General features: G+C 35.4%; 1 protein-coding gene across 8 annotated transcripts in view; it reads left to right on the plus strand.

The window, feature by feature from the left end:
* The window catches only part of ANKRD17 (ankyrin repeat domain 17), a 166,172-nt gene that overhangs the window by 29,535 nt on the left and 110,346 nt on the right, over positions 1-26,291 (plus strand). The window contains exon 1 of one of the 8 annotated variants that reach the window (XM_044945788.1): positions 6,663-7,959. The exons of the other annotated variants lie outside the window; for them this stretch is intronic. Within the exon in view, the coding sequence (XP_044801723.1) occupies positions 7,906-7,959 (54 nt within the window). The 5' untranslated portion in view covers positions 6,663-7,905. Of the gene's footprint in view, positions 1-6,662; positions 7,960-26,291 lie in introns of those variants that run through there. 8 annotated transcript variants of the gene reach the window in all.

The following is a 26,291-nucleotide window of genomic DNA, read 5'->3' on the forward strand; positions in this document are numbered from 1 at the left end:
TGGAGGTTCTGGTGAAGTTTCAGTCATCCTTATTTTAAAATATTGTCATCAAAGTTAGACCTGGAATATATGTGAGGAGACTGTGAGAGAAGCTGTTTAATGCTGTTTGTGTTAATAAAAACCCATCTTTTTCTTAGTTTGCATTCAATTTTTTTCCCAATAATAATGGAAGGATTACTTTAGAATTTTATGTTTTCAAAAGGAATAGTTTGAAGTAAATGTGGAAGGCAGACTAACACTATTTTATTAGTTTAGTAAGAACATACCAAAAAAATCGTACAGAATTATTATATGCAGAATCTTTATAATACTAAATTCTGACAGAAGTTTCACAACTTACTAAGTTAAAGAATCCATTAAACCTAGATGGGATTTGTATTTAACAGGAACAGAATTTTTAGAATATTAGATAATTTGTCAGTTTTATTTTTTTATAATTTTATTTTATTTTTGGCTGCACTGGGCCCAGGCTCTTTGTTGCCGTGCACGGGCTTTCTCTGGTTGTGGCAAGTCGTGGCTACTCTCTAGCTGCAGTGTGCAGGCTTCTCATTGAGGTAACTCTCTCGTTGCAGAGCATGGGCTCTAGAGCACAGGCTCAGCTGCTCTGAGGTATGTAGGATCATAGTTCCCAGACCATGGATCAAACCTGTGTACCCTGCATTGGCAGGTGAATTCTTAACCACTGGGTGCCAAGGAAGTCCCAACATAAAGTTGTTGTTTGTTTTTTTTTTTTAAACTGAAGGATAACTGCTTTACAATGTTGTGTTGGTTTTTTGCCATACATAAACATGAATCAGCCATGGGTTTACATATATCCCCTCCTTCATGAACCTCCCTCCCCGTCCCACCCGTCTAGGTGATCACAGAGCAGCAAATTGAGCTTCCTCCATCATACAGCAAATGCCCACTAGCTATCTGTTTTACACATGGTAATGTATATGTTTCAATGCTACTCTTTGAATTTGTCCCACTCTCTCCTTCCTGTTCTGTGTTGAAAGTCTCTCCTTTATGTCTGGAACTCTGTTGTTGCCCTACAAATAGGTTCTTCAGTACCATTTTTCTAAATTACAGATATATGCATTAATGTACAATATTTCTTTTTCTGATTTCATACTGTGTAACAGCCTCTAGGTGTATCCATCTCACTAGGACTGATTCAGATATGTCTGTTTTTATGGCTGAGTAGTATTCCGTGGTACATATGCACCACAACTTCCTTATCCATTCATCTGTCAATGGACATCTTGGTTGCTTCCATGTCCTGGGTATTGTAGATAGTGCTGCACTGAACATGGGTCTTTTAGAATTGTGGCTTTCTCAGGGTATTTGCCAAATAGTGGGATTGCTGGGTCATATGGTACTTTTATTCTTAGTTCTTTTTCTTTAAGAAATCTCCATACTGTTCTCCAGAGTGGCTGTATCAATTTACATTCCCACCAACAGTACAGAGTTCCCTTTTCTTCACATCCTCTCCAGCATTTATTGTTTGTAGATTTTTTGATGATGGCCATTCTGACCAATGTGAGGTGATACCTCATTGCAATTTTGATTTTCATTTCTCTAATAATGAGTGATGCTGAGCATCTTTTCACGTGTTTATTAGCCATCTGTATGTCTTCTTTGGAGAAATGTCTGTTTGGGTCTTCTTCCTGTTTTTTGATTGGGTGGTTTGTTTTTCTGATGTTGATCTGCCTGAGCTGCTTGTATATTTTATAGGTTAATCTTTTGTCAATTGCTTCACTTGCAATTATTTTCTCCCAGTCTGAGGACTGCCTTTTCATCCTGTTTATGGTTTCCTTTGCTGTGCAAAAGCTTTTAATAAGATCCCATTTATTTATTTTTGTTTTTAGTTCCATTACTCTGGGATGTGGGTCGTTGAGTATCTTGCTATGATTTATGTCAAAGAGTCAAACATCAGGTTTTTTTTTTTAAGCTAGAGATTTATTGTTATTTTGTAATTAATAAATTGTCAAGTTGGTTATGACACTACCCCACACTGTATACCACCATTTGCTAGTATAAAAGTTTTTAAACCATACTGAGGCATAGGGCAGAGAGAGCAGAGACACATGAATATCATCCTTAACAACTTCCTCTTAGTCATGCCTCCGTCTTAATCTTTGTACATGTTTTCTTCCAGGGGAGAGTGTCAGAACAGTGCATAAAATAGTGGGCAACCTGCCATTTACTGTTTTAATACCAAGCAACTTACAGAAATAATGGAATTCAGCTTGTGTTTCCCTTGATTTTACTAGTCTGAACTCATTTTAGGTTACTTTAACATTTTAATTTCCCTTAACTGTACATGAGAGAATATGATGACTAAGAGAATACTGAACCAGAGTCAGCCAAATATACTATTGACCCCCAAATTATGTTTTAATAGGTCCTAAAGGAATGTGGCTCAGATGGTAAAGAATCTGCCAGCAATGCAGGAGATCCCAATTTGATCTGTGGGTCAGAAAGATCCCCTGGAGAAGGGAATGGCTACCCACTCCAGTATTCTTGCATGGAGAATTCCATGGACAGAGGAACCTGGTGGGCTGCAATCCATGGGGTAGCAAAGAGTCGGACATGACTGATTGACTAACAGAGGAATGTACCACCCCAGTAGTTTGAGAGTTCAGCAGTGACATAGTTCTAAATCCATGTTTCCATCAAGAAATTGACTATACAGTTATATTCAAGTATATGCAGAGTATGTGGGCCCTTTTGTTGGGCATATTCATTGCAATATTACAAAATGTTGGAGCAATACAAATGTCCATCAAAGGGGAACTGATTATAGTACAGGATTTTATTAGTGAAATTTGAATAACAATCAAAATCAGAGATACACAAATACTAATCTGAAACGATTATGGAGTATTACATTTTAAAATGGAGATGTAGGAAAGTATGTACAATATCCTTCTGTTTTTATAAAAGAAAATCTTGCACTAAGATATGCTTCATATATGTAGGTTATTTCTGGAAGAATATACAATTTGTGCCTTTTAGGGGTTGGTGAGAGATAGGTTTACTTCTCCCTATATTGTCTTTTATACAGGAATGTTTTCTATGTTTGTACATTGCTTTTGTAGATAAAAACCATAGTTTAAAGAAAAAGAAAGTAACCTATGAAGGTAATGAAAAGCATTTACTATGGTGTATTAGATATATCAAAAAGCCCCAGTCATATAATAGCATGATTGGTTTAGGAGAAATATAAGGTAAATTTATAGAAATAGTTATATATAGTTATTTTACTAATGCATATAGACTATCAGAAATTTGACCAGATTTTGTTAGCCTTTTAATTTAAATTCTATTTAACTTTTTAAGGTATGTATGTCAGTTATGCTTGGTCCAGGCTATTTTACACTTCTGCTGAAATAGAGTAGAAAAGAGAAAAATAGAGATGTAATGACTACATTTCATACATTTTAAGAGGTGAGATTGGTTCAGATTTTCTTTTTCTAGTAGTTTGTTTTTATGTAGATGGGTGAAATAATTATATTTCTGCTGCAACCAATTAAGTGTCTTTGTTTTGTTTAAAAATGTGGATTTTGAAAAAGTCTTGCCGTTTCCTAAATAGAAAAAAAAAAAAAAATTTGATGGGAGCAGAACTTTACAAGGAAGATTTGATTGGGAAAAAACACAATGTTTTATGTGGAGGAACAAAACCATACAAAATAGGGTTGCTTGCTTGTCAACAAATCTCTGTGTGTGTGTGTACGCGCGCGTGCGTGTGTTTGGTTTTCTTTTTCCTTGTTCAAAGAGATAAGTGCTGGGCCTAAATGAAACTGTACATTTTAGAAGATTCCTTTATTTAGTCTTGCTATTTATTGAGCTTCTGTCATTTTCCTCTACTTTTTATGAGAAGCTTTTCTCTTCACTTTGGACATTTGGAGCTTATTGTGTTAAGTATTCTCCTTTATGATTTAAGTAACATTTGTTAGTTTGTGTTTGTTTGCATAACTGTTAGTAGGTTAACTATTATTTATACTTTAATGCTTTTGCCCTAGGTGAAAATTAAAGATTTTAAAATCCATTTTAGGCAAATGGGGCAACAGGTTTTTTTGCCTTCAAACTGATTGAACTAGAAGGAAGTTAGCTTACTATTAGGATGTAGGATCTTATAGCAGATGTATATGAATCTCCTTTCACATACCCTTTCCCCCAAAGTAACCTGTGCTGTGGCATAGGTCCTCATATTAACAAAAGAACCAGAAAATAAAATTAAGAAGAAATTATTATTTTGCTGTATAACAAAGAATTACAGAAAGTCTCAAAAGTAGATTATGTTTAAATTCAGTATTTCTAATATCGTATTTCAATGGCCTAAAGATAATAATCACAGAACAAGTAATTCTTAGTGGTAGCAATAATTTAAAAGGGATTAGGAGAGCTTCCCTGATGGTCCAGTGGTTAAGAATTCACCTGCCAGTGCAGAGGACACAAGTTCAATCCCTAGTCTGGGACGATTCCACCTGCCACGGATATGCCACAGCTACTAAACCCACTTGCCCTAGGGCCCATGCTCTGCAACAAGAGAAGCCTGTGCATCGCAACAGAGAGTAGCCTCCGCTGACTACAACTAGAGAAAGCCCACACATAGCAACGAAAACCCACCACAGCCAAAAATAAATAAGATAAAGGGATTAGGATGCATAACTGGATATCAGATGATTCCTTTATTCATGCATTTGTTAATTTAATCAACAAATACTTAAGTCCTTGCTCTCTGCCAGAGACTGCTGGCTCTGGGTATACACTGGCAAACAAAGCATTGCCTGCTTTCATCAAGCTTGTGATCTGTAAGGGAGAGACATGATACATGATATATAAACATCTATAATTCTGTAAGAAAGCTATAATGACATCTTTATTAGTGAAAACTTAACAGTAAATATCAGAGAAGCTTAAGAGCAGCACCGTATTATCCTAGAACAGAGGAGAAAGAGACAGTGAATGGTTTGATTGACTTGAACCTTAGGGGCTGGATGATTTGTCAGTTAGAAAGCCTCTTCTTATCTTATGGGAAATAAGAGTGTTTGAATGTTGAGTTCCTTGAATTCAAATCTGTCATTACTTGCTTCTGTTGGAAAAAGGTTTGAGAAAGAAACTTTGTTGTTGACTTCTCTTAATCTACTGCTAAGTCACTTCAGTCATGTCTGACTCTGTGCGACCCCATAGACGGCAGCCCACCAGGCTCCGCTGTCCTGGGGATTCTCCAGGCAAGAACACTGGAGTGGGTTGCCATTTCCTTCTCCAGTGCAGGAAAGTGAAAAGTGAAAGTGAAGTCGCTCAGTTGTGTCCTACTCTTAGCGACCCCATGGACTGCAGCCTTCCAGGCTCCTCTGCCCATGGGAGTTTCCAGGCAAGAGTACTGGAGTGGGGTGCCATTGCCTTCTCTGTCTCTTAATCTAAGGATGAGGCAGTTTATTTCAGGTAAGGAATGGACTGAACTGGAAGGAGGCAAATAGTGAGAGCCAGTTTTCTAGTTCTTCATAAGCTGTGTCTTTACACTGGACATTATTTTGTTTGAGAAGCTTCCAAACAGAAATGTAAGCACTATATATGATCTTGGGAAAATGTTTTTAATATCATTTGTTTTCCATTAATTCACACATCCTTTGAAGTCAGACTATTCTGGGTTTGAATTCTACCTCCGCTTTATAACTGTGTACTGTGTGCAACTTGATTTTCTTATCTGTAAAATGAGGATCATATCATCTGGAGGAAGTATAGTAGATAGTTCAGAGGACAAACTCTGGAGCCAATTACCTGGGTTCAAATCTTAGCTTGTTAATTTAGTTGAGAGTAAGTTGGGAGAGGTGCTTAACTTCTCTGTACCTCAGTTTCCAGAATGGAGATAATAATAGTTCCTGCCTTTTATTGAGATTTAATGAGTTAATATATACAAAATGCTTAAAATAGTTCATCACATAAGTAAGCACAAGGTAGTTATTAATGTTATTAGTTTCAATTATTATCACCTAGGGTATTGTGAAGGTTAAATAACTTGTTTATTTAAAAACAGTGATTTGTATATTGCCTGACACAATAAAAATATCCCCTAAATAATCAGAAACTGAGGAGTAGATACTTCATCTCATTGAGTCTTCATATATACCTGTTTAGAAGAAATTTTATCTGTCTTGTTTATTGTACCTAGGATAGTTTCTGATATACAGTGGACAGTACCTTTTTGTTTTTTGTTTGTTTTAAAGATTTGTTTATTTTTGGCTGTGTGAGCTTTTCTCTAGTTGCTGCCAGTGGGGGCTACTCTCTAGTTGCCTGCACAGGCTTCTCATTCCACTGGTTTCTCTTGTTGCAGAGTACGGGCTCTAGGGTGCTTTAGCTTCAGTGGTTCTGGGTCCTGGGCTCTAAGAGCACAGGCTCAGTAGTTGTGGTACACAGGCTTAGTTGCTCTGCGGCATGTGGGACCCTCCTGGACCAGGAATCGAATGCATGTGTCCTGCTTTGACAGGTGGACTTTTTACCACTGAGTCATCAGGGATGCCCAACAATCCATTGTTGAGTTAATGTTATCACATTTTACAAATATATAAACTAAGGCCCAAGAAAATTACAAGGTGTTTATACTAAAAAATAACATCACTTTGAGGAGACATTACTGGAAAGGCCATTCATATCATCACTTAGAGTTGATCATATGTGTTAATAATAACTCCCTCTAATTTTTTCCTTTTTCCTTCTCTTTAAAAAAATTCACTTTCTTTAGTTAGGTTAGAAAAATTTAGACTAGAGGAACTGTTCACTTTAGAGTTACAATTAAAGTTGTTAATCTAATTGAGTGATTACTACAAGTTCAGTTCATATGGCACTCTTAAAGTGCAGGGTTGTTTTGTTAATACTACAGAATAGAGCATAAAACATTTTTCTTTTCCCATTGTGTTTTCTATATTCTAGATTATATAAGGAAGAAATTTGACAGAGTATTGGGTTGACCAAAAAGTTTTGAGTTTTTCTGTAAGATATTATGGAAAGCCCCAAGCAAACTTTCTGGTCAACTCAATAGTTTCACTCAACTGAGGCTCTATTACAGTGGTAAATATAATAAAAAATTAGCTCTACCATGAGTCACCCATATTTGCTATTTAATGATCCAGAACCAGTGTTTCTAAATTGCATGCATCTGAAATATTTTAATCTTTTGTACTATTTATTATAAGGGAGGGAGAGGCCATTTCTTTGGTTAGTAAATAAAGTTAAAGGCATTTCTAGAAAATGAATATAATCTTGATGTGTTCTGGCTTGCTTCAATGATTGTGAATCTGTTGAATATTAATGACATTTCTCTTAGATATTTCCAAACGATTAGTTTATAGAATACCAGATTACCATTAAAAAGCTACATTAAATTATTATTTTAACACCTGCAAGTCCACTCCTATATGTATTATATAATGCATATGCCTGATGTAACAAATTCCTAATTTGATATCACCTTGCCTCCCTCTTTGTGTATTTAATACAGCCATTAATCTCACTACAAGGCTTTACTAAGGATAAATTGCTACGTAACCCACTTCAACCTCTTTTGTTCAACCAGGAAGCCAGACGTGTTTAAGCTTTTTAAAAAATACATTATTATTTCTTTTTTGAAATTTTGGGGTTTTAAAATTTGAAATGGTAAAATATAAGAGACTGTATCTATTTTGTCTGTTGAAATTACTTGGCTGAAGTTTGCTTTGGAATAGAGCTTCTGTATCTTTAAAAAATACACAGTGAGTCACCCCCTGCTCTTTTGGTAGATGCCTGGCTAGTGAACAGCTAAGCTGCTTTAGGCATGTAATAGAACATTCCATTTCCTGTTCCCTTGCTGACACAGAGGAGTGTTCCTGCTGGCAATGATCTAATCATAGTGCAGTAAGAAACATGGCAGTTTGATAAAACATGGTGGAGACAGCGGCTGAAATGGAAGCATATGTTCTAGAAGACATTCTTGAGGTAGGGCTAGGTTTGTAAATGAAATGAAAGTTGAAATCTGAACAAAGAAATCTTATCTGCCGGAATTATTTTACAGATGAATAGATTAGAGGAGAGAGCAAAGAGAGGCAGAGCATAAAAGCAAGATACGGTCAGACCTTATTCCGTGTGAGAATGTGGCAATCTAGTTCACACGATTACTAAATAAGTCTAGAATTAATTTGTTTAAATTTAATGTTTTATAAATTGTAAATATATGTTTGATAGGGGGAAAAAAGAAAGAAGGAAAGGGCTTTGGACTTAATAAAAAGCCTTGTGCTGGTGGTGACCTTTAGATTAACTCATTAGAAGGTGGGGTCTGCAAAGCAGCTTTGAGTAGGTTTAGTATTATATGTCTTAGAATTCATTTACATATCTAAGCCCACAACTCTTGCTTGCAGTTAACTATTAAAAACAGCTGCTTATTTTAGTTTCTAGGGTAAAATTAAGCATATGTATCAATCTGTTTGCCTAATTTAGCTGGTACATTCTGGTTCTAGGTTTTTCATGTGACTTTGATTATTATAAAATAAATTATTCAATTAAAAATTAAAAGACTGTAAAATTTAAGGCACCAGTGCTTGAGAGCTCACAAAAATCTGCATTTTCAGTCATGATAATTTGAATTGTATTTTCTCTTTTTTCCTCCTTGTGTCAGTGTTATAGAACCTATTTGCATATAAATCAGTGCAAGGAAATACATGTCAAAGTGAAACTATAATTGGTTTTGGCCTTGGATGTAGTATACCATCAAATATTTTTATTTATAGATATAAATATTTAAATCATTTTCTTATTTTGGGGGGTGTAGGGTTTTTCCCTCCTCATTAAAAAAAAACTGGCTAATTTTTATGATGATTTAATGATGATGAGTGATATTCCTAATACTTAGACTCAAGATAATTTATTAAATATTTTACTGTCCTCAGGAAAAGAATTTGTTATGGGGCGAGGGCTTAGGAGAATAAACTGCAAAGGGAAGCCAGGCGGGGTTAACAGGAGAAAAAAGCCTATGCGCATTATAAAGTGCTGCATGATCAATGAGCATTTTCTGGAGTCCCTCAGTGTGTGCTTGGAGCTGACATTGCAGCAAGTCTCATGGTTGTTCTGCAGAATGAAAACTGATTCTATTGTGTTATCTAGCTCCTTGCAGACACCTGCCAACGTACTCTTTCCCCCCTCTCCTTAGAGTTTATTGTCTGAGTTGAATTCTCTGGTTAACTTCCATTCTTTTCCTCTTTTCTTTTTTTAATTTTTATACTATTAGTGAGTTTCCTTAGAAATGGTATGGTAAATTATCCACTTAGAAATAGTGATATATATTTTCATTGAGGAACTTCTGTAATTAGTAGTGGTCACATGGCTATTAGTAGTTCAGATTAAAGAAGTCTGTTTATAAAGTTCTAGGAGGACATTTTTATTTGCTTTTTAAAACTTTTGCTTTGAATTTTAAAAGAAGCGTACCTTATAGATTTCAGTAAATTCATCTGACATTTTCTTTGGTCGTTTTAAATTTCAGCATATAATAGATTTTAGAAGTCTATTTATTTTCTGGGAAAAGCCTACTTGGGCATAGTTTTGTGTCTTAAGTATAAATTTTTCTAATACTTCCTTAAAAGTTGACTTTTCATTATTCCCACTAAAGCACTAAAAGTGTTTAATGTCATGGTAAGATTTTACGTTACCTAACTTGTTCATAGTTACTAGTTAGTTGCAGAGGTTATTTACTCTCTGTAATTTTAATTATTTGTCCTAATTCTCTCTCTCTTAGTTTGATTCCTATATACCTGTCACATTAAACCATACTAAGTGAGTAGTTTTGTCTCTGTTTCATGTTACTTTATTTAAATGAGTATTTGTCAATTATTGGCAGACTAGAAGTGAAAAATTTCCAACTAGTAATGAAATATTCTTCTTTTCAAAAATTAGAAGTACTCATAATGGGGACGTCCCTGATGGTCCAGTGGCTAAGACTGTTAATGCAAGGAGCCCCAGGTTCGATACCTGGTCAGGGAACTATATCCCACATGGCACAACTAAGAGTTTGCATATCATAGCTAAAGATCCTGCATGCTGCAACCAAGACCTGGCACAGCCAAATAAGTATTTTTTAAAAAAGTACTCTTGATGACGTAATGCTAATAGTAAAAGTTTAAAAAGAATAAACTTCCTAACTCTGAAGCTAAATGTACCATTTTCTAAAGTACCTCATATGGCGCATTTTATACAATGAGCTTCCTAGAAAAAAATTTTAAAGAGTTAACTCATTGTGTAAATGTCTAATAATGAATAATGAAGTTCATCTATATACCACAGTGATAATTTTATTATTGTATCTAATATTAAGCCATTTGAAGTTTATCACCATATTTTTTCCATAATTTTTATCATTATGACTTATTTATTGAGCATCTGGAATTTTATGTAGATTTTTGGTTATTTACATTAAACACTGAATTCCTTTTTTTTTTTTTTTTTTTCTGTCTTTGAATATAACTTGGTCTTTTGAATCATACATTTTACAGGGTACTTTTATTTAAGTTTTAATAAAGAGAAAGCTTAAAATCAACATCGTTAGTGAATTAGTGCAGATTAATTCTTGTAATGCCGTGGTTTACCTTTTAAATTGTGATTGTTTATTGTATGTACCCACATTTATTTAATGTACATTTTTAAGTGATCATCAGTCTTGAGTAAAGTACTGTGTTTCTAAAACTTATAGTACAACAGAAAAAGATTGATTTCAACTTATATCATTGCTTCTCAGCTCTCTATAGTAATGGATTTAATAGAATAATTTAGTTATTTAAATTATCTAGATAATCTGATCAGTGATTTTTTTCTCCAAACCAAAGTAGTCAAAGTGTTTCTGTTCCGTTTGCCCACCTTAACTAATATTCAGGAAAATGGCCACCTACAGATGATAGGGAGCCTACATAAATACCTCTTTCTTTTTTTTTTTTTTTTGCTTATATTATTTTTACTGAGACATGATTATAATTTTAGAACTTTGATGTTCTTCCTCTGAGTCGTATGTAATAATGGATCTTAGTACTTAGAAAGATCAAGAAGAAAAAAAAGTTCTCCAAACTTTTATTTTTTGGGGGGGGAGGGGGGAGTGTTTCCAAGTTTGTGTGTCCAGGTGCTATGCATATAAACCTGAGATATTATATAAGCTTTTTAAATATGAAAACAAAACATATGAGAGGTCAGATACTCGATTACTATATATTCTAATTTTATTCTCTTTGAACTATGTTTAGTAGTTTTCTATAAGAATTGCTTTAGAAATGAAAAATTTTTATAAGTATTTCTTTTAATTTTAATCAAGTTCAAAATACTTTCTTCAGGGTATAGCATTTGATACATTTTTGCCTTTAAAAGTACCAGTGTTTTGAAAATAAAAATATTTACATTTTTAAGAATAGTAACTTGCCCAGTCTTGTTCCTTTGTCAGCTAGATCCAGAGTGTCTAGCTTCATCTGTACTTTATTTTACAGGTTGTAATATGTAAGCTAAAAGCCCTACATCTCTGTGGTTGTTCCTTAGATATTCAGTGGGTTGAGGATTTGGCTGAACTTTTTAGGGTTTAACTAAATTAAGGATTCGATTAAACATATTAAGTAGGTTTATTATGGAACTATTTCTTGCATTTGTATTTATCTTGAGATTGGAGGGGTTTTAGTCTTGAAAGAGTCGCAGGGACATTGTTGTTTCTTTTTGATTTGTCACCATTATGGGCTAGTGGTAAATAGTGCATTTTCATCTAAACAGGGGAATTCCACTTGCTAATTATTTAAAAATTATTTTTAGTAATGATATAAAAGCTCTTCAAAGTAAACTCTTTTGACAGTGTCCTGCTCTATTTCTTTTTATTCTATGAAATATATTGGCTTATGTAATACATATCCTTCATATGTTATATCAGTAAGTCTTCCATGAATTTGTAAATTCTGTATCTATGTAGTTAGTATAATGCTGGTGACATTTTTCACTAGGAAGATTTGGAGTTACTCGTATGTGTGTGTGTGCGCACACACACCCACTCAGTCATGTCCGATTGTGCGACCCCATAGACTGTAGCCCATCAGGCTTCTCTGTTCATGGAATTTTCCAGGCAAGAATCCTGGAGTGGGTTCTCATTTTCTACTCGAGGGGAATCTCCCTTACCCAGGAATAGAACCTGCAGTATCTTGAAAGAAAGAAAGTGAAGTCGCTCAGTCGTGTCCGACTGTTTGCGACCCCACGGACTGTAGCCTACCAGGTTCCTCTGTCCATGGAATTTTCCAGGCAAGAATACTGGAGTGGGTTGTCATCGCCTTCTCCATCATTTCATGAGGCACCTGGTATTCTAATCATTAGCAAAAAACAGCCAGAGAGAGTCTCAGCTGTATACAAGAAACCAGTGCCCCAACGGACCCAGGCAAAACAGGAAGGCGTTCCACTTGTCTCTTTGTCTAGTCTTTGCCAGGATGATTGATATAAAATGATTGATATTGGCAGGCAGATTCTTTACCATTGTGCCACCTGGGAAGCCCCTGGGAATTACTCTTGGGACATAAATATAATTTGATCTAGAGACAGAAAAGTTTAGCTAAATATGTAAGTTATTTGAATTAATAAATGTAACATTTTCCATTCATTAAGAGGTTTTGGAGACATTAGACATGTTGGCTATATTGAATCTTATAATTTCACTCCAGAATTTATTGTGCATCTTCAATATGCTAAGCAGTTGAAATTCAGTGAGATTAGTCCAGCTAGCTTTGCTTCATCAAAGTAAAAATTCAGTAGACAGAATGTCTGTCATTGGTATTTAAACATTCTTAAATTCAGGATGTGTACAGATGTATGTTTGAATGCTTGTATTTTACTTCATTTGTTTTTCTGGATAGTTTTAGCATTCTGATTTTTTTAGTAAGCAAATATTTTTCTTTAAGTACTTTTAAGTTTTGTGTGTGTGTGTGTGTGCTTATCTAATTGTTATGCGTATTTATGAATGTCAGGCTGTCTAGAAAGTCCCCTAGATGTCATTGTCATCTATTTATTTGTAAAGATTTTGCTGTTGCCAGTTATATCAGTATGTTGTTATACATATGTTCATATAACATGCTCACATATGCTTGCTTCCATATACTCTGTACAAACATTCACGTCTCTGCTATATTATGCTTTATGAATACTCTTATTTGAAAGCTGAGTCTGTCTTGAATGGAGGGGCAGAAGTTGCAACATTGCTTTCACACACCAACTTTGAGAGAATGCATACTAGAGTAGTAGAAGATGACTAAAAGATAGACTTAACGTTAGTAATCCCTCTAAAGAAGACTAATATTTTAGTGGAGTAGTTTCAAACCTTTCAAGTGAAGGTTTCAAAAACAGCTTGCAAAAGATAGTGTAACTACAGATATGTAAATTAATGTTACTCTCACAAGAAAGTAATGTCAGGATTGTCCAAATGCTACTAGTCCCACATTAATTCAACACAGTCAGGTGGTTAAGGTGGAACATATTGTGAAACATGCGTTAGGAAAGGTCCACGTCATGTGTTACCTGCATATACATGTAGCAGCATTGGCACTTTCTGTTTTTTAATTATTTGGGTCCTTGTTCTGATGCTTGACTGAATAACTCATTCTGATGTTGAAGTGACTTGATCACTACAGACTTGCTGAATATCAAAGTCTTGCTTAATCACTGGTTTGGTTTTAGTACATAGCTTCCAGATTTGCCAAAACAAAGGTCTTTCAGGAGGTGTTTACAAATATCTTGAGGTAACTTTTGGTTTTGGTTTAATGAGTGGCTAGATTGTTGGCCATTAATATTGGTCTTGGATGGAACCATGCTTCTAACTAACTGGCTATATATGGACAGATAGATATATGTTATACATAGGATACCCACATAATTTTATAGTGGCAATGGAAATTGACCACATTAGTTAACAATTTGTTGAAAATTTAAGTTATTATACAGAAGGATTGTGCTATTACAGTTTTACTTAATTTTATAAAAAATAACTTTTCCAAAAGAAAACAACTGAGAAGAATTATTTTAGATTTTTACGAATACCTTTGAAGTCTGGCTTAATAGAAGATACGTCTGCTTTTTTATTTAGTCTGTTGCAATACATTATTTTGGAGGAAGTCTAAGAAAAAATACTGTCTTAACATTTAGAATATTTTTTTAATAGCCGTTTTGATAATTGTGAATATTCTTCTTTGATACCAGTCCTAAAACTATGATGGTTTCCTGGAGGTTAGTTGTAGTGTAGAATCTGAAATATTATCAGTGAGTTTTTTGAACTTTGTTCAATTAAAACCCACTGGTTTTTTGTGTATCTTGAGTAGATCATTTGGTGCATGATTTTGTAGCATCGTACTCTGGTCAATTGGAAAATACTGATTTACTGAGTTCCAAATATTGCTGCCTTTTATTCCATGATATAAAAAAATAACATTTACTAATACATCACTCTTCTCCTTAGAAAAGTAAAGAACTGGAAAGCTGTCACATTCAGTGACAGATATAAATTTTCCAAAATTATAATGTATACTTGAAAGTTTGAATTTATCACTGATGAGAAAGAGAGTTGTTTTTGTTGAAATGATATCAGTGTTCCATGAAAAAAAGGTATTGGTTTATATCACATTTACACAGGTGTTTTTCTTGAGACAACTGCAGTATCTAGGTATGCAGCAGAAATGTTTTCCATTTTGTTACACTGAATATTAAAAGGTAATATACTCAAGGTGGAAAATTTAAAAATTAGTACTTTTTATTACTTCATAACGGAAACTCACCCTTAATTTTTTTCACTTAATTATGAGTGCATGGCAGACAAGATATGATGATTGGTGATATGGCCATGATTTATGTTAAGGGAATAGCAGTTTTTACCCACCATTATTTTTGTATCATCAGTTTAATGTCAACAGTGAAACAGGCAAATAACATTTTAGTACTGTATTATAAAAATAGTTTTGACTTCACAGGCCCTCTGAAAGAGTTTTGACGATCTCTATGGATCTCGCGGATCATAGTAGAGTAACCGCTAGTTTAGTATATTGCCCAAGTTTACAGTCAGTAATGGCATAAAACTAAGATTTAGATTTAAGTCTACTCGATTAAAATGTTTTCTTTTACCATATTATCAAATTTTAAAATTTATTACATAGTCCCAACTTCTCTAACTTTTTTTGTCACTCTAGGTTTCTCTATCCTTCAACTACAATACAGCAGATATGAAATAAAACGAGGGAAAAATTTTGTGGAAAAAAATTTAAATATTGTTTTGCAATTCGTCATTCAGAATTTATATAAAAGGATTTTGAAGATTCCTGAGTGAAGGAGGATAGATACAAGTAGAAGTGGTTTTGCTTGCAGAATAACATTATGTAATACTTTTAATTTTGATAAAGATGAATAAAGATTAAAAACTTAAATGGGTTATGAATTTCATCAAATGTCTTGTTATAGTTCAGAATGATTAGGAAAGGAGTTTATAAATTATAACTTTGAATTACTCATATGTTAGCGAGTGGAAACAAATAGATGAAGTATGTGTCAAATTCAAATATTTTTCTCTTTAAAGATTTTAGGCTTCTTTTCATTTATTTATTTAGATGCTTTGGGTGTTAGTTATGGCACACAGGTTCTTTTTCATTGTGGTGCACAGGCTCTAAAGTGTGTGGGTTCAGTAGTTTTGGAGCTCAGTAGTTGTGCACAGGCTTAGTGGCCCTGCAACTAAGGATCTTATCTTAGTTCCCTGACCAGGAACTGAACCCATGTGCCCTGATCTTGGTTATCCAAAGACTAAGCCATTTCACCTTCCTTTGCAAAGTAGCAAATTAAGTTGTTTAAAATCTACTTTATACTTTCCTCTTATATTTGTATGTACTATGTTTTTGCCACAAATTAATTTTGAAATTGGCACTGAAATCATGTGGTCTCGTAGGAAAAAAGGATCTATAACATCTGCATATCTCTTGTCTTTATGCTTAAATGCTGAATACAACTCTTCTCCCCACCTACCAAATTCCAAGTGACTGTCGGAAGATTCCCTTGGAGAAGGGCATGGCAATCCACTCCAGTATTCTTGCCTTGAGAATCCCATGGGCAGAGGAGGCTGGTGGGGTTGCAAAGAGTTGGAAGTGACTTAGCATGCACACATTCATTGAGATGAGAAGCAATGTTGAGCCAGTGTTAACACTGCTTGTTGGTGATTTCTATAGTCTGGATTCCTTCTTTAGTCTCAAGCCTTTTATCATTTAGCCTGCTTCTGACTTTTGATACTTGCTGTCCACTTTGTTTTGATTTCTTACTCCTGCTACAGATTATCTAGATTCTGCTCCTCCTCTTGATGTTTGGATATTATGAACAGCCTAACTCCTCATTTGTTGAGCTTCTTATTTTTCTAACTAGTGCTTATCCTTAACTGGTTCTAACCTTGAATTTGTTCTGTTGCTATTTCTTCAGTCTTTGTCACATTCTACACTTGTAATTTATGCCCTGTCATCATACAAAGATCAACATATATTTGTATGAACTATTTAAGCAAGTATGAAATAGTTTCTAAATTCTTATGTTCCATAAGGAAGTACTGGTTAAGATTTTCCAAAAATTTGTGCTGGTGTTGAAGTGTTCACAAATATTGGAAAATTTTCCTTTCTATTATTTTGTCACATTTGTACAATATTATCTTCTCAAAATATCTTTCTCAGTTTATTTTTCCTATTTTTTTTTTTAGTTTATGAAATAAATGGAGATAGTAGTGGATAGAAAGTTGCTTTCTTCTAAAAAAATGTATTTATTTAAGAAACCAAAATATTAAGATTAGGCTCTATATATGCCATATGAAAAAAGTCTTCTTAGGTAGATCATTTTGTAAATATTTTATGAATTACAAAGAATATATCTTTTATAAAGTATGATAGGTGAGAATGCTAAATTACATCAACATTGACTTTTAAGTATTTCTATATTTAATAGGCTTCCTTTTTCATTGTCTTGAGCTTATAGTGAGATTGTATGATTTTCTGTGAATAGTTTTATTCTTCTTGATGTCCTCAGTGACGTAGAATTGTATCTTGAACACAGTAAATGCTTGTTTTTCATTTGGAGTTACACATGTACAATGAAGGAATTACTGTACTGTGTTTTTATCTTGGAAAGTTCTCTGAACTCTTAGTTTTGGTTAGGTATATACATGGAATGAGGCAGAAGAGCTAACAGTTAATCACGTTATTCAAATCAACCCAGGTGATCTGTAGGTTGGAGTTCTAACATAGTCTTTGTATGTTATTTGAAATAATATTTTTCTTTTTATTCTTGCACTTTTTGGTCTCTAAAGTTAAATTGTACTGTATAGTTTTTCTAAGATCCCTTCTATATATATTAAAGTCTTAACTAGAACTCTAAAGATAGTAGCTTCAGTAACTTCTAAACAAAAAGTTTGACATGATGGTGTGTTTTACAAGTTTTAAAACTTCTTTTGCTTTGTTATTTCACATTTAAGAAGCAAATACAAGTGCAGTTTTGCACCAGAACTATTATTTGACATCCTTCTATCCACCCAACTTTATTTTTACATTTAATCTGAATTGTTTATTTTTACATTGTATTATAATATTCTGTACTACTTACAGTGTTTACCTGCTGCCCTCTTCAACATCTATTCATTATTCAAAGTTCTCCTTCCCTAGGGTTTTGTTCCTCTCTAGCCTTTCTTTCAAGTTCATTATCTCTTATCCTGTTCTACTCTTAAAAAGTAACGTTAGAGTGTGTACATTAGAAATATTTTAATGTCTCTGTAATGTGCTTGATAAATGTTGAATTCTTTAATATGGATACTTTGACTCTCTTTTAAAAAAATGCCTTCTGCATTTATGTAAAAGATATTTCATTCCACAAAAGAATTTGAAGTGTCTTATAAGAGTATACTGAACTGAACTGATGAGTATATATATTCTGAAAAATAAAAATACAAAAATCAGAAGTAGTAAATTAATACCAGTGGTAAAATTGACTTCAGTTCAGTTCAGTCGCTCAGTTGTGTCCGACTCTTTGCGACCCCATGAATTGTAGCACGCCAGGCTTCCCTGTCCATCACCAACTCTCGGAGTTCACTCAAACTCATGTCCATAGAGTCGGTGATGCCATCCAGCCATCTCATCCTCTGTCGTCCCCTTCTCCTCCTGCCCTCAATCCCTCCCAGCATCAGTCTTTTCCGATGAGTCAACTCTTCGCATGAGGTGGCCAAAGTACTGGAGTTTCAGCTTTAGCATCAGTCCTTCCAAAGAACACCCAGGACTGATCTCCTTTAGAGTGGACTGGTTGGATCTCCTTGCAGTCCAAGGGACTCTCAAGAGTCTTCTCCAACACCACACTTCAAAAGCATCAATTCTTCGTGCTCAGCTTTCTTCACAGTCCAACTCTGACATCCATACATGACCACTGGAAAAACCATAGCCTTGACTAGACGGACCTTTGTTGGCAAAGTCATGTCTCTGCTTTTGATTATGCTATCTAGGTTGGTCATAACTTTCCTTCCAAGGAGTAAGCGTCTTTTAATTTCATGGCTGCAGTCATCACCTACAGTGATTTTAGAGCCCCCCAAAATAAAGTCTGACACTGTTTCCACTGTTTGCCCATCTATTTCCCATGAAGTGATGACCCCAGATGCCATGATCTTAGTTTCTGAATGTTGACGTAGATTGAATTAACTAGCAACAAGAGCCAAATTAGAAACTTGATGAGTTTTGAGATTTGTGTTGTTCATAAACTCTGTAAGCATGGTGGATGTTCTGGAGAATTGATACATTTTGTGCGATTTAGATCTTAGAAAATAATTTCTCTTTGTGCCCCCGTATTGGACCTACTGCTTATTGTATTAAATAACTCCATCTTCTAAAACTAAACAAGCTTGATGTTAGTTTCTACAAAATGTAAGTCAAGGATTTACTGATAAAATTCAGTTGGGTTAAAAAAACTAGTACTGTAGCCTGAGTACTCAGTTCTCTGGTAGTCTGGTTTGTTTCAAGGATAAAATTTAGAACACTCAGAGCAGAGATTGCAAACTCATGGCTTCTTGGCTGTATCAGACATAGGAATATATTTTGTATAGCTGACATAATGTTGGCCCATGTGATGGTCATTTATTTAGATTAAAAAAAAAATTCATCTCAGAAGTTTTGTGTAGTTTTCACTGTTTGGGCCTTAAAAATGTTCTATTAAATTTCTCCCTGCAAGGAATGGAAGACTTCTCTACCCTCTTAGATTCAGTGGTTGAGATGTGCAAATTGAAAAGAAGTCAAAACCGAAAGAAGCAATTAGGCTTGGGAGCTTATATGCCATCTTTTTTTCTTTTGGTTCCATAAGGTCTTAGTTATGGCACACAGGCTTAGTTGCCCCATGGCAGGTGGGATCTTCGGGTCATAGTTCCCTGACCAGGAATTGAACCAGTGTCCCCTGCAGTGGAAGGCAGATTCTTTCCCACTGAACCACCTGGGAAGTCCTGCTTGTATGCCATCTTAACAAAGGATGATAAATGGTGTCCTAACTAGCCAAAGGAACAGAGAAGGCAATGGCACCCCACTCCAGTACTCTTGCCTGGAAAATCCCATGGACGGAGGAGCCTGGTAGGCTGCAGTCCATGGGGTCGCGAAGAGTCGGACACGACTGAGCGACTTCACTTTCACTTTTCACTTTCATGCATTGGAGAAGGAAATGGCAACCCACTCCAGTGTTCTTGCCTGGAGAATCCCAGGGACAGGGGAGCCTGGTGGGCTGCCGTCTGTGGGGTCGCACAGAGTCAGACATGCCTGAAGCGACTTAGCAGCAGCAGCAGCAGCCAAAGGAAAAAGAATTTGGACTTCTCGGGTGTAGGAGGGCAACGATATGGGAAAACTGATTGATAAATGTTGTTGTTCAGTCGTCCAGTTATGTCTGACACTTTGTGACCCCATGGACTGCAGCACACCAGGTCTGTCTGTTCCTCACCATCTCCCAGAATTTGCCTAAGTTCATGTCCACTACATCGGCAAAGCCAACCAGTCATCTCGTCCTCTGACACCGTCTTCTCCTGCGCTCAGTCTTTCCCAGCATCATCAACTTTTCCAATGAATCAGCTATTCGCATCAGATTACCAAAATACTGGAGTTTTAGCTTCAGTATCAGTCTTTCCAGCAAGTATTCAGGTTGATTTCCCTTAAGATTGACTGGTTTGATCTCCTTACTGTCCAAGTAACTGGGTTATCTATTGAAGTTTCTTATGCGGAGTTAAGTTTGAGCCATCACCAGTGATAAGAGTCATCTCCAATGACAGTAATTAAGAGTCTTTCTCCTCTTCCTGGTTTAGGAGAGGCCAAGATGAAATACTTAGATTATTGTAAATGATAATTCTTTATATTTTATTTGGCAGTTGTTTGTCCAATATACAAATGGACATTTGTATATTGATCTTATAACCTATTGGCTTGCTAAATTCACTTGGTTAACCAGGGTTGTTTTTTGTTTGTTTGTTTGATAGTAGAATTTTCTACATGCATGGTCATCTCTGCAAATTTAAGTCCATTTATCTCTCCTTCTCCCCTATTTTTATGCCTTTAATTCTTATGTCTTGCCTTGTTCGCCTACGTAGGACCTCCAGTAAAATACTAAATAGAATTGGTGACTTACTGGACCAAGTTGCCTTGTTCCTGATCTTAGTGGGGGAAGTGTTCAATTTTTCGTAATTAAGTATGATGTTCTTTATACTTTTTTCTTGATTCCCTTATCTGGTTAAGATATCTACCCCTAGTTTGCTAAAAAATTTTATTATCAAAAGATACTGAACTGTCAGGTCTTTTATCTGATTCTGTTGAGATGATCCTTGATTTTCCTTCTTTGTTCTGTCATTATGTGAATTATATTAATTGACTCTTGGATTTTAAGCCAACTTTGTATTCTTAGAATAAAATGCATTTGGTCATGATATATGACCCCTTTTGGATATGGCTGGATTTGGATTACTAGTATATTATTAAGGATTCTTGTTCTTCACAAGGCATATTGATCTTTAGTCTTCTTAAAAAAAACATTTGGCTGTTTTGTATCAGAGAAATGTTAGCCTTATAACGTGTTTGGAAGTATATCTTTCTTTTCTATTTTCTGAAAATTTGTTTGAGTGATTGAGTTGAGCAATGAAGCCATCTGTACTTTGTGTTTTATTTGTGGGAACATTTTTAATGAAAAATCCATTTCCTTTGATAGATACATGGCTATTTAGCTTTTCTTTGTCAGTTTTGAAAATTTTAATTCTTTTTGCGTAATTTGTATATTTCAGTCTAAGTTGTTGAATTAATTGACATAAAGTTGTTCATAGTGGTCTTTATTATTTTAAATGATGGTAATCAGCCATGAAATTAAAAGACGCTTACTCCTTGGAAGGAAAGTTATGACCAACCTAGATAGCATATTCAAAAGCAGAGACATTACTTTGCCAACAAAGGTTCGTCTAGTCAAGGCTATGGTTTTTCCAGTGGTCATGTATGGATGTGAGAGTTGGACTGCGAAGAAGGCTGAGAGCCGAAGAATTTATGTTTTTGAAGTGTGGTGTTGGAGGAGACTCTTGAGAGTCCCTTGGACTGCAAGGAGATCCAACCAGTCCGTTCTGAAGGAGATCAGCCCTGGGATTTCTTTGGAAGGAATGATGCTGAAGCTGAAACTCCAGTACTTTGGCCACCTCATGGGAAGAGTTGACTCATTGGAAAAGACTCTGATGCTGGGAGGGATCGGGGGCAGGAGGAGAAGGGGACGACAGAGGATGAGATGGCTGGATGGCATCACCGACTTGATGGACGTGAGTCTGAGTGAACTCAGGGAGTTGGTGATGGACAGGGAGGCCTGGCATGCTGCGATTCATGGGGTCGCAAAGAGTCGGACACCACTGAGCGACTGATCTGATCTGAATCTGTAATTATTCTTTAGTAATTCTTTCAGTTCTGATAGTGATAATTTGTATTTTCTCTTTTGTTCTTGTAAAATCTTTATCAATTTTTTTTCTATAAACTTTAATTTTTATTTCATGTCATTGACTTTTCTATGTTATCTTCATTTTCTGTGTCATTGACCTATGCTCTTATATTTCCTATGCAGATTTAATTTGTTCTTATTTGGTTATTTTAAATGGAAGCTTAGATTATTGTTTTTACTGTTTCATCTTTTTTACTGTATTAAAGGCTGTAAATACCCTTTCTGTGCACTGCTTTAGGTATATACCACACATTTTTATGTGTTGTGTTTTCATTTTAATACTTAGTTCTAAATGCTTTATAATTTTCCTTGTGATTCCTCTTTGATTCATTCTGTCTTTCTCAACTGGGGTTTCATGGGAAAATTACACTTTAATGCTTAAGACATCTCTTTTCTCTTGTGCATATATAATCATGTTGTTTATATAACATCCTTGGGAGAATTGAGAAGATAGTCTCTCAAGTCATTTATGGTCATCTTGTCACTCAGATGAGGAACTATTTTTGAGAAAGTTTGTGGATTATTTAAAAGTATTATATGTGGTCAGAGACTATACTGTACTCCAATTTCAGTTCTTTTAGATATATTGAAACTTGTTTTATGGTCGAAAATATGATTCATTTTTGACAAAAGTTCATGCATATCTAGAAAGAATATATTTTCTGCAGTTATGGGGTGAGTGTTCCATAAATATCAATTATATTATGTTAATTAATAATGTTCAAGTCTTTTATGTTCTGACTGATTTTCTGTCTACTTGCCTAGCAAGGACTAAGATGAGTTTCAAAATTTAAACTATAATTATGAAGAGTCTTGTTTTTTTCTTTCTGATCTGTCAATTTTTGCTCCATTATATTTTGGAGCTCTGTTACAAGGTATGTAAACATTTAGGTTTATTATATATTCTTGCTAAATTGATCCTTTTATGTAATTAAATGTCCCTTTTTATCTTTGTTAGTATTCCTTGTTTTATCTCAATTCTGCTTTGTCTGATATTAATAATAGCTCTACCAGCCTTGCCACAGCTGATGTTTTCATGGTACGTCTTTTTCTATTCTTTTAACCTCTCTCTGTCTTTATACTTAAAGTATGTTTCTTTTGAGCATCATATATTTAGCTCTTGCTTTTTTATCCAGACTGTCAATCTCTGCCTTTTAATCAATGTATTTGATCCATTTTTACTTGATGTAGTTATCAATGTGTTGTGTTTAAGTCTACTATTTTGCTAATTGTTTTGTTTGTCCCACTTTGTTATTGCCCCTATTTCCATTGTTCATATATTTCAATAGATTGAGTATTTTTAATATTCCATTTTATTACCTCTATCGGGGCTTCCCAGATGGTGCAGTGGTAAAGAATCTACCTGCCAGTGCAGGAGAGGCGGGTTCAGTCACTGGGTTGGGAAGATCCCCTGGAGTAGGAAATGGCAACCCACTCCAGTATTCTTGCCTGGAAATTCCATGGACAGAGGAGCCTGGCAGACCATGGGGCTGTACTGTGGGGCTGTAAAGAGTCAGACACAACTTAGTGACTGAGCATGTAAGCACAACATCCTGCTAAAAGTGACATTGCCTCTGTATTATTTGTTTGTTTGTTTGTTTTTCCCTTCAAAGTTTAGTTCAAATAGTATTTATTGCTCTGTCTCAGGTTCATTGGTCCTTCTGCAGTGTCATCCAGTTCATTTTTAATAACAGATACTTTATTCAGCAATGGAAATTCTCTTTGATCTTTCAATTTTGTAGATTTTTATTTCTTGCAGCAATTTGTTCACATTCTCTTTGTATCCGTGAACATTATTTTAAAGAGCTTTAAAGTTTTGTTTGCTCATTCCATTCCTGTCATTTCAAGATCTGTTTCTATTTATGTTTTTTCCCCAGTTACTGGACGTACTTTCTTTTTTGCAAGTCTAGTAATTTTTGTTTGATGCTGAATAATGTGATTATTGGGCTTCTTAAAGAGTCCACTTGCTAATGCAGGAGATGCAAGAGATGTCGGTTCAGTCCCTGGGTCAGGAAGATTTGGAGAAGGAAATGACAACCCACTCCAGTACACTTGCCTGAAAATTGCGTGGACAGAGGAGCCTGGAAGGCTACAGTTCATGGGGTTGCGAAGAGTTAGATATGACTGAGTACACATACACTTAACTTAGTGTGATTATTACATTGTCAAATATCTAAATATTATTGTACTTCTTTAAGAAGTATTGAATTTAATTTTGACTAGCAAATTACTTGCAAATAAGATTCATTCTTTTGAGGCTTGTTTTGAAGCATTCTTATGGCATCTTTCTAGTATTTATACACCAAAGTTAGAGAAGCCCTTCTCATTCATATATGTGACCTTTCTGGATTCTCTACCAAATACCTGAAGTGTTCAGTGAACTCCTTTTCCTCTGGCTGGTTGAATCTCTTCCTACAGGGTTGAATCCAACCCTGTAGGAGCCCCTATAGTTGTTAGGTTATAGCTCTGTAATGATTCTGTTTCCTGGTTCTTCTCTCCAATTTTCTGCCTCATAAATTTTAGCATTCTCAGCTTCTCCAATTTCTGGTCTTTGTCTCCTGAACGAAATAGGGCTGAGTTCTCTGCTTTGTTTTCCTCAAATAATGCTGGATGTAGTAGAAAGATGAAGAGGTAGTAGGATTCACTTGTTTCTTTGCAGTTATCATACCCCTGTTTTGTCTGAAGAAATGGGAAGCTCCCAGTTACTTTGTTGTAACTCTAAACCATTTAGTCACTGTATGTAAACTGCTGGGTTGTGGAGAGAGTTATACTAAAATAGACCAAGTTGTGGCAAATTTGCAGTGAAATATCTATGGTGGCCAATGCTGCTGCTGCTGCTAAGTCGCTTCAGTTGTGTCCGACTCTCTGCGACCCCATAGACGGCAGCCCATCAGGCTCCCCGTCCCTGGGATTCTCCAGGCCAAGAACACTGGAGTGGGTTGCCATTTCCTTCTCCAATGCATGACAGTGAAAAGTGAAAGTGACGTCTCTCAGTTGTGCCCTACTCTTCGTGACCCCATGGACTGCAGCCTACCACGCTCTTCCGTCCATGGGATTTTCCAGGCGAGAGTACTATGGTGGCCAGTAGAATGTCACATCTACAGTCTTTCTAGCTCTTATCTGTTTAGTTGTAAAGTCATTTCATAACTTATACATGCAGTATTTACTCAACAGGTACAGTGTCAAACAAGTCCATTGTAAATGCTTCTGACACAATCGATTGCCAGTATTAACTGTTTATAGCATACTGTTTTTTTGCAGCAGCATTTAATATGCTTTTCATAGTACATTTTAAAGAAGCCTGCTGCTGCTGTTGCTAAGTCGCTTCAGTCGTGTCTGACTCTGTGCAACCCCATAGACAGCAGCCCACCAGGCTCCCCTGTCCCTGGGATTCTCCAGGCAAGAACACTGGAGTGGGTTGCCATTTCCTTCTCCAATGCAGGAAAATGAAAAGTGAAAGTGAAGTCACTCAGTTGTGTCCGACTCTTGCGACCCCGTGGACTGTAGCCCACCAGGCTCCTCCGTCCATGGGATTTTCCAGGCAAGAGTACTAGAGTGGGTGCCGATTGCCTTCTCCGTTAAAGAAGCCTAATCATGTTTAATGAGAAATTCTAAAAATTGCTCTCAGCTGCCTGTGTTTCGGAAAGTAAATACATTTTGAAGCAGTTTAAAAAAAAACTGTTTAATTACTAATGGCAAACACTCTATTGTCAGGTCTTTAGGAATGAGATGGAAAGCTTCATTAATTATAAAATTTCATAGAAAACTTGAAAATTTTAAAATGGTTCAAAGAAAGTTAAAATGAGCAATGCTAAATTTTGCTGTTTCCTTTTAGTCATACTTTATGCAGATAGTTACATGCACTTTTTTAACAAATCGGGACCCTGTTATTTAAAAATATTATATATCTTGATTTTTCCCGCCACACATTGTATTTTTAATTTATTTTTTAATTGGAGGAAAATCACTTTACAATGTTGTGTTTGTTTCTGCTGTACAACAATGCAAATTAACCATAATTATATATATATATATCCTCTCCCTCTTGAGCTTCCCACCCCGTAGAGCTCCAGGTTGTGCTCCTTGTGTTATATAATAATTTCTCACCAGCTATCTATTTTACACATGATAGTGTATATTGTAAATGCTACTTTCTCTATTCATCCCACTCTCCTTCCCCACTGTGTCTATAAGTCAGTTCTCTACATCTGCATCTCCATCACTTCCCTGAAAAAAATTCATCAATACCATTTTTCTTTATTCTGTATATTAATATCTTGATATATGATATTTTTCTCTTT

Source organism: Bubalus bubalis, chromosome 7, assembly GCF_019923935.1.
Source record: "Bubalus bubalis isolate 160015118507 breed Murrah chromosome 7, NDDB_SH_1, whole genome shotgun sequence".
In the NCBI taxonomy this organism is placed as follows: Eukaryota; Metazoa; Chordata; class Mammalia; order Artiodactyla; family Bovidae; genus Bubalus; species Bubalus bubalis.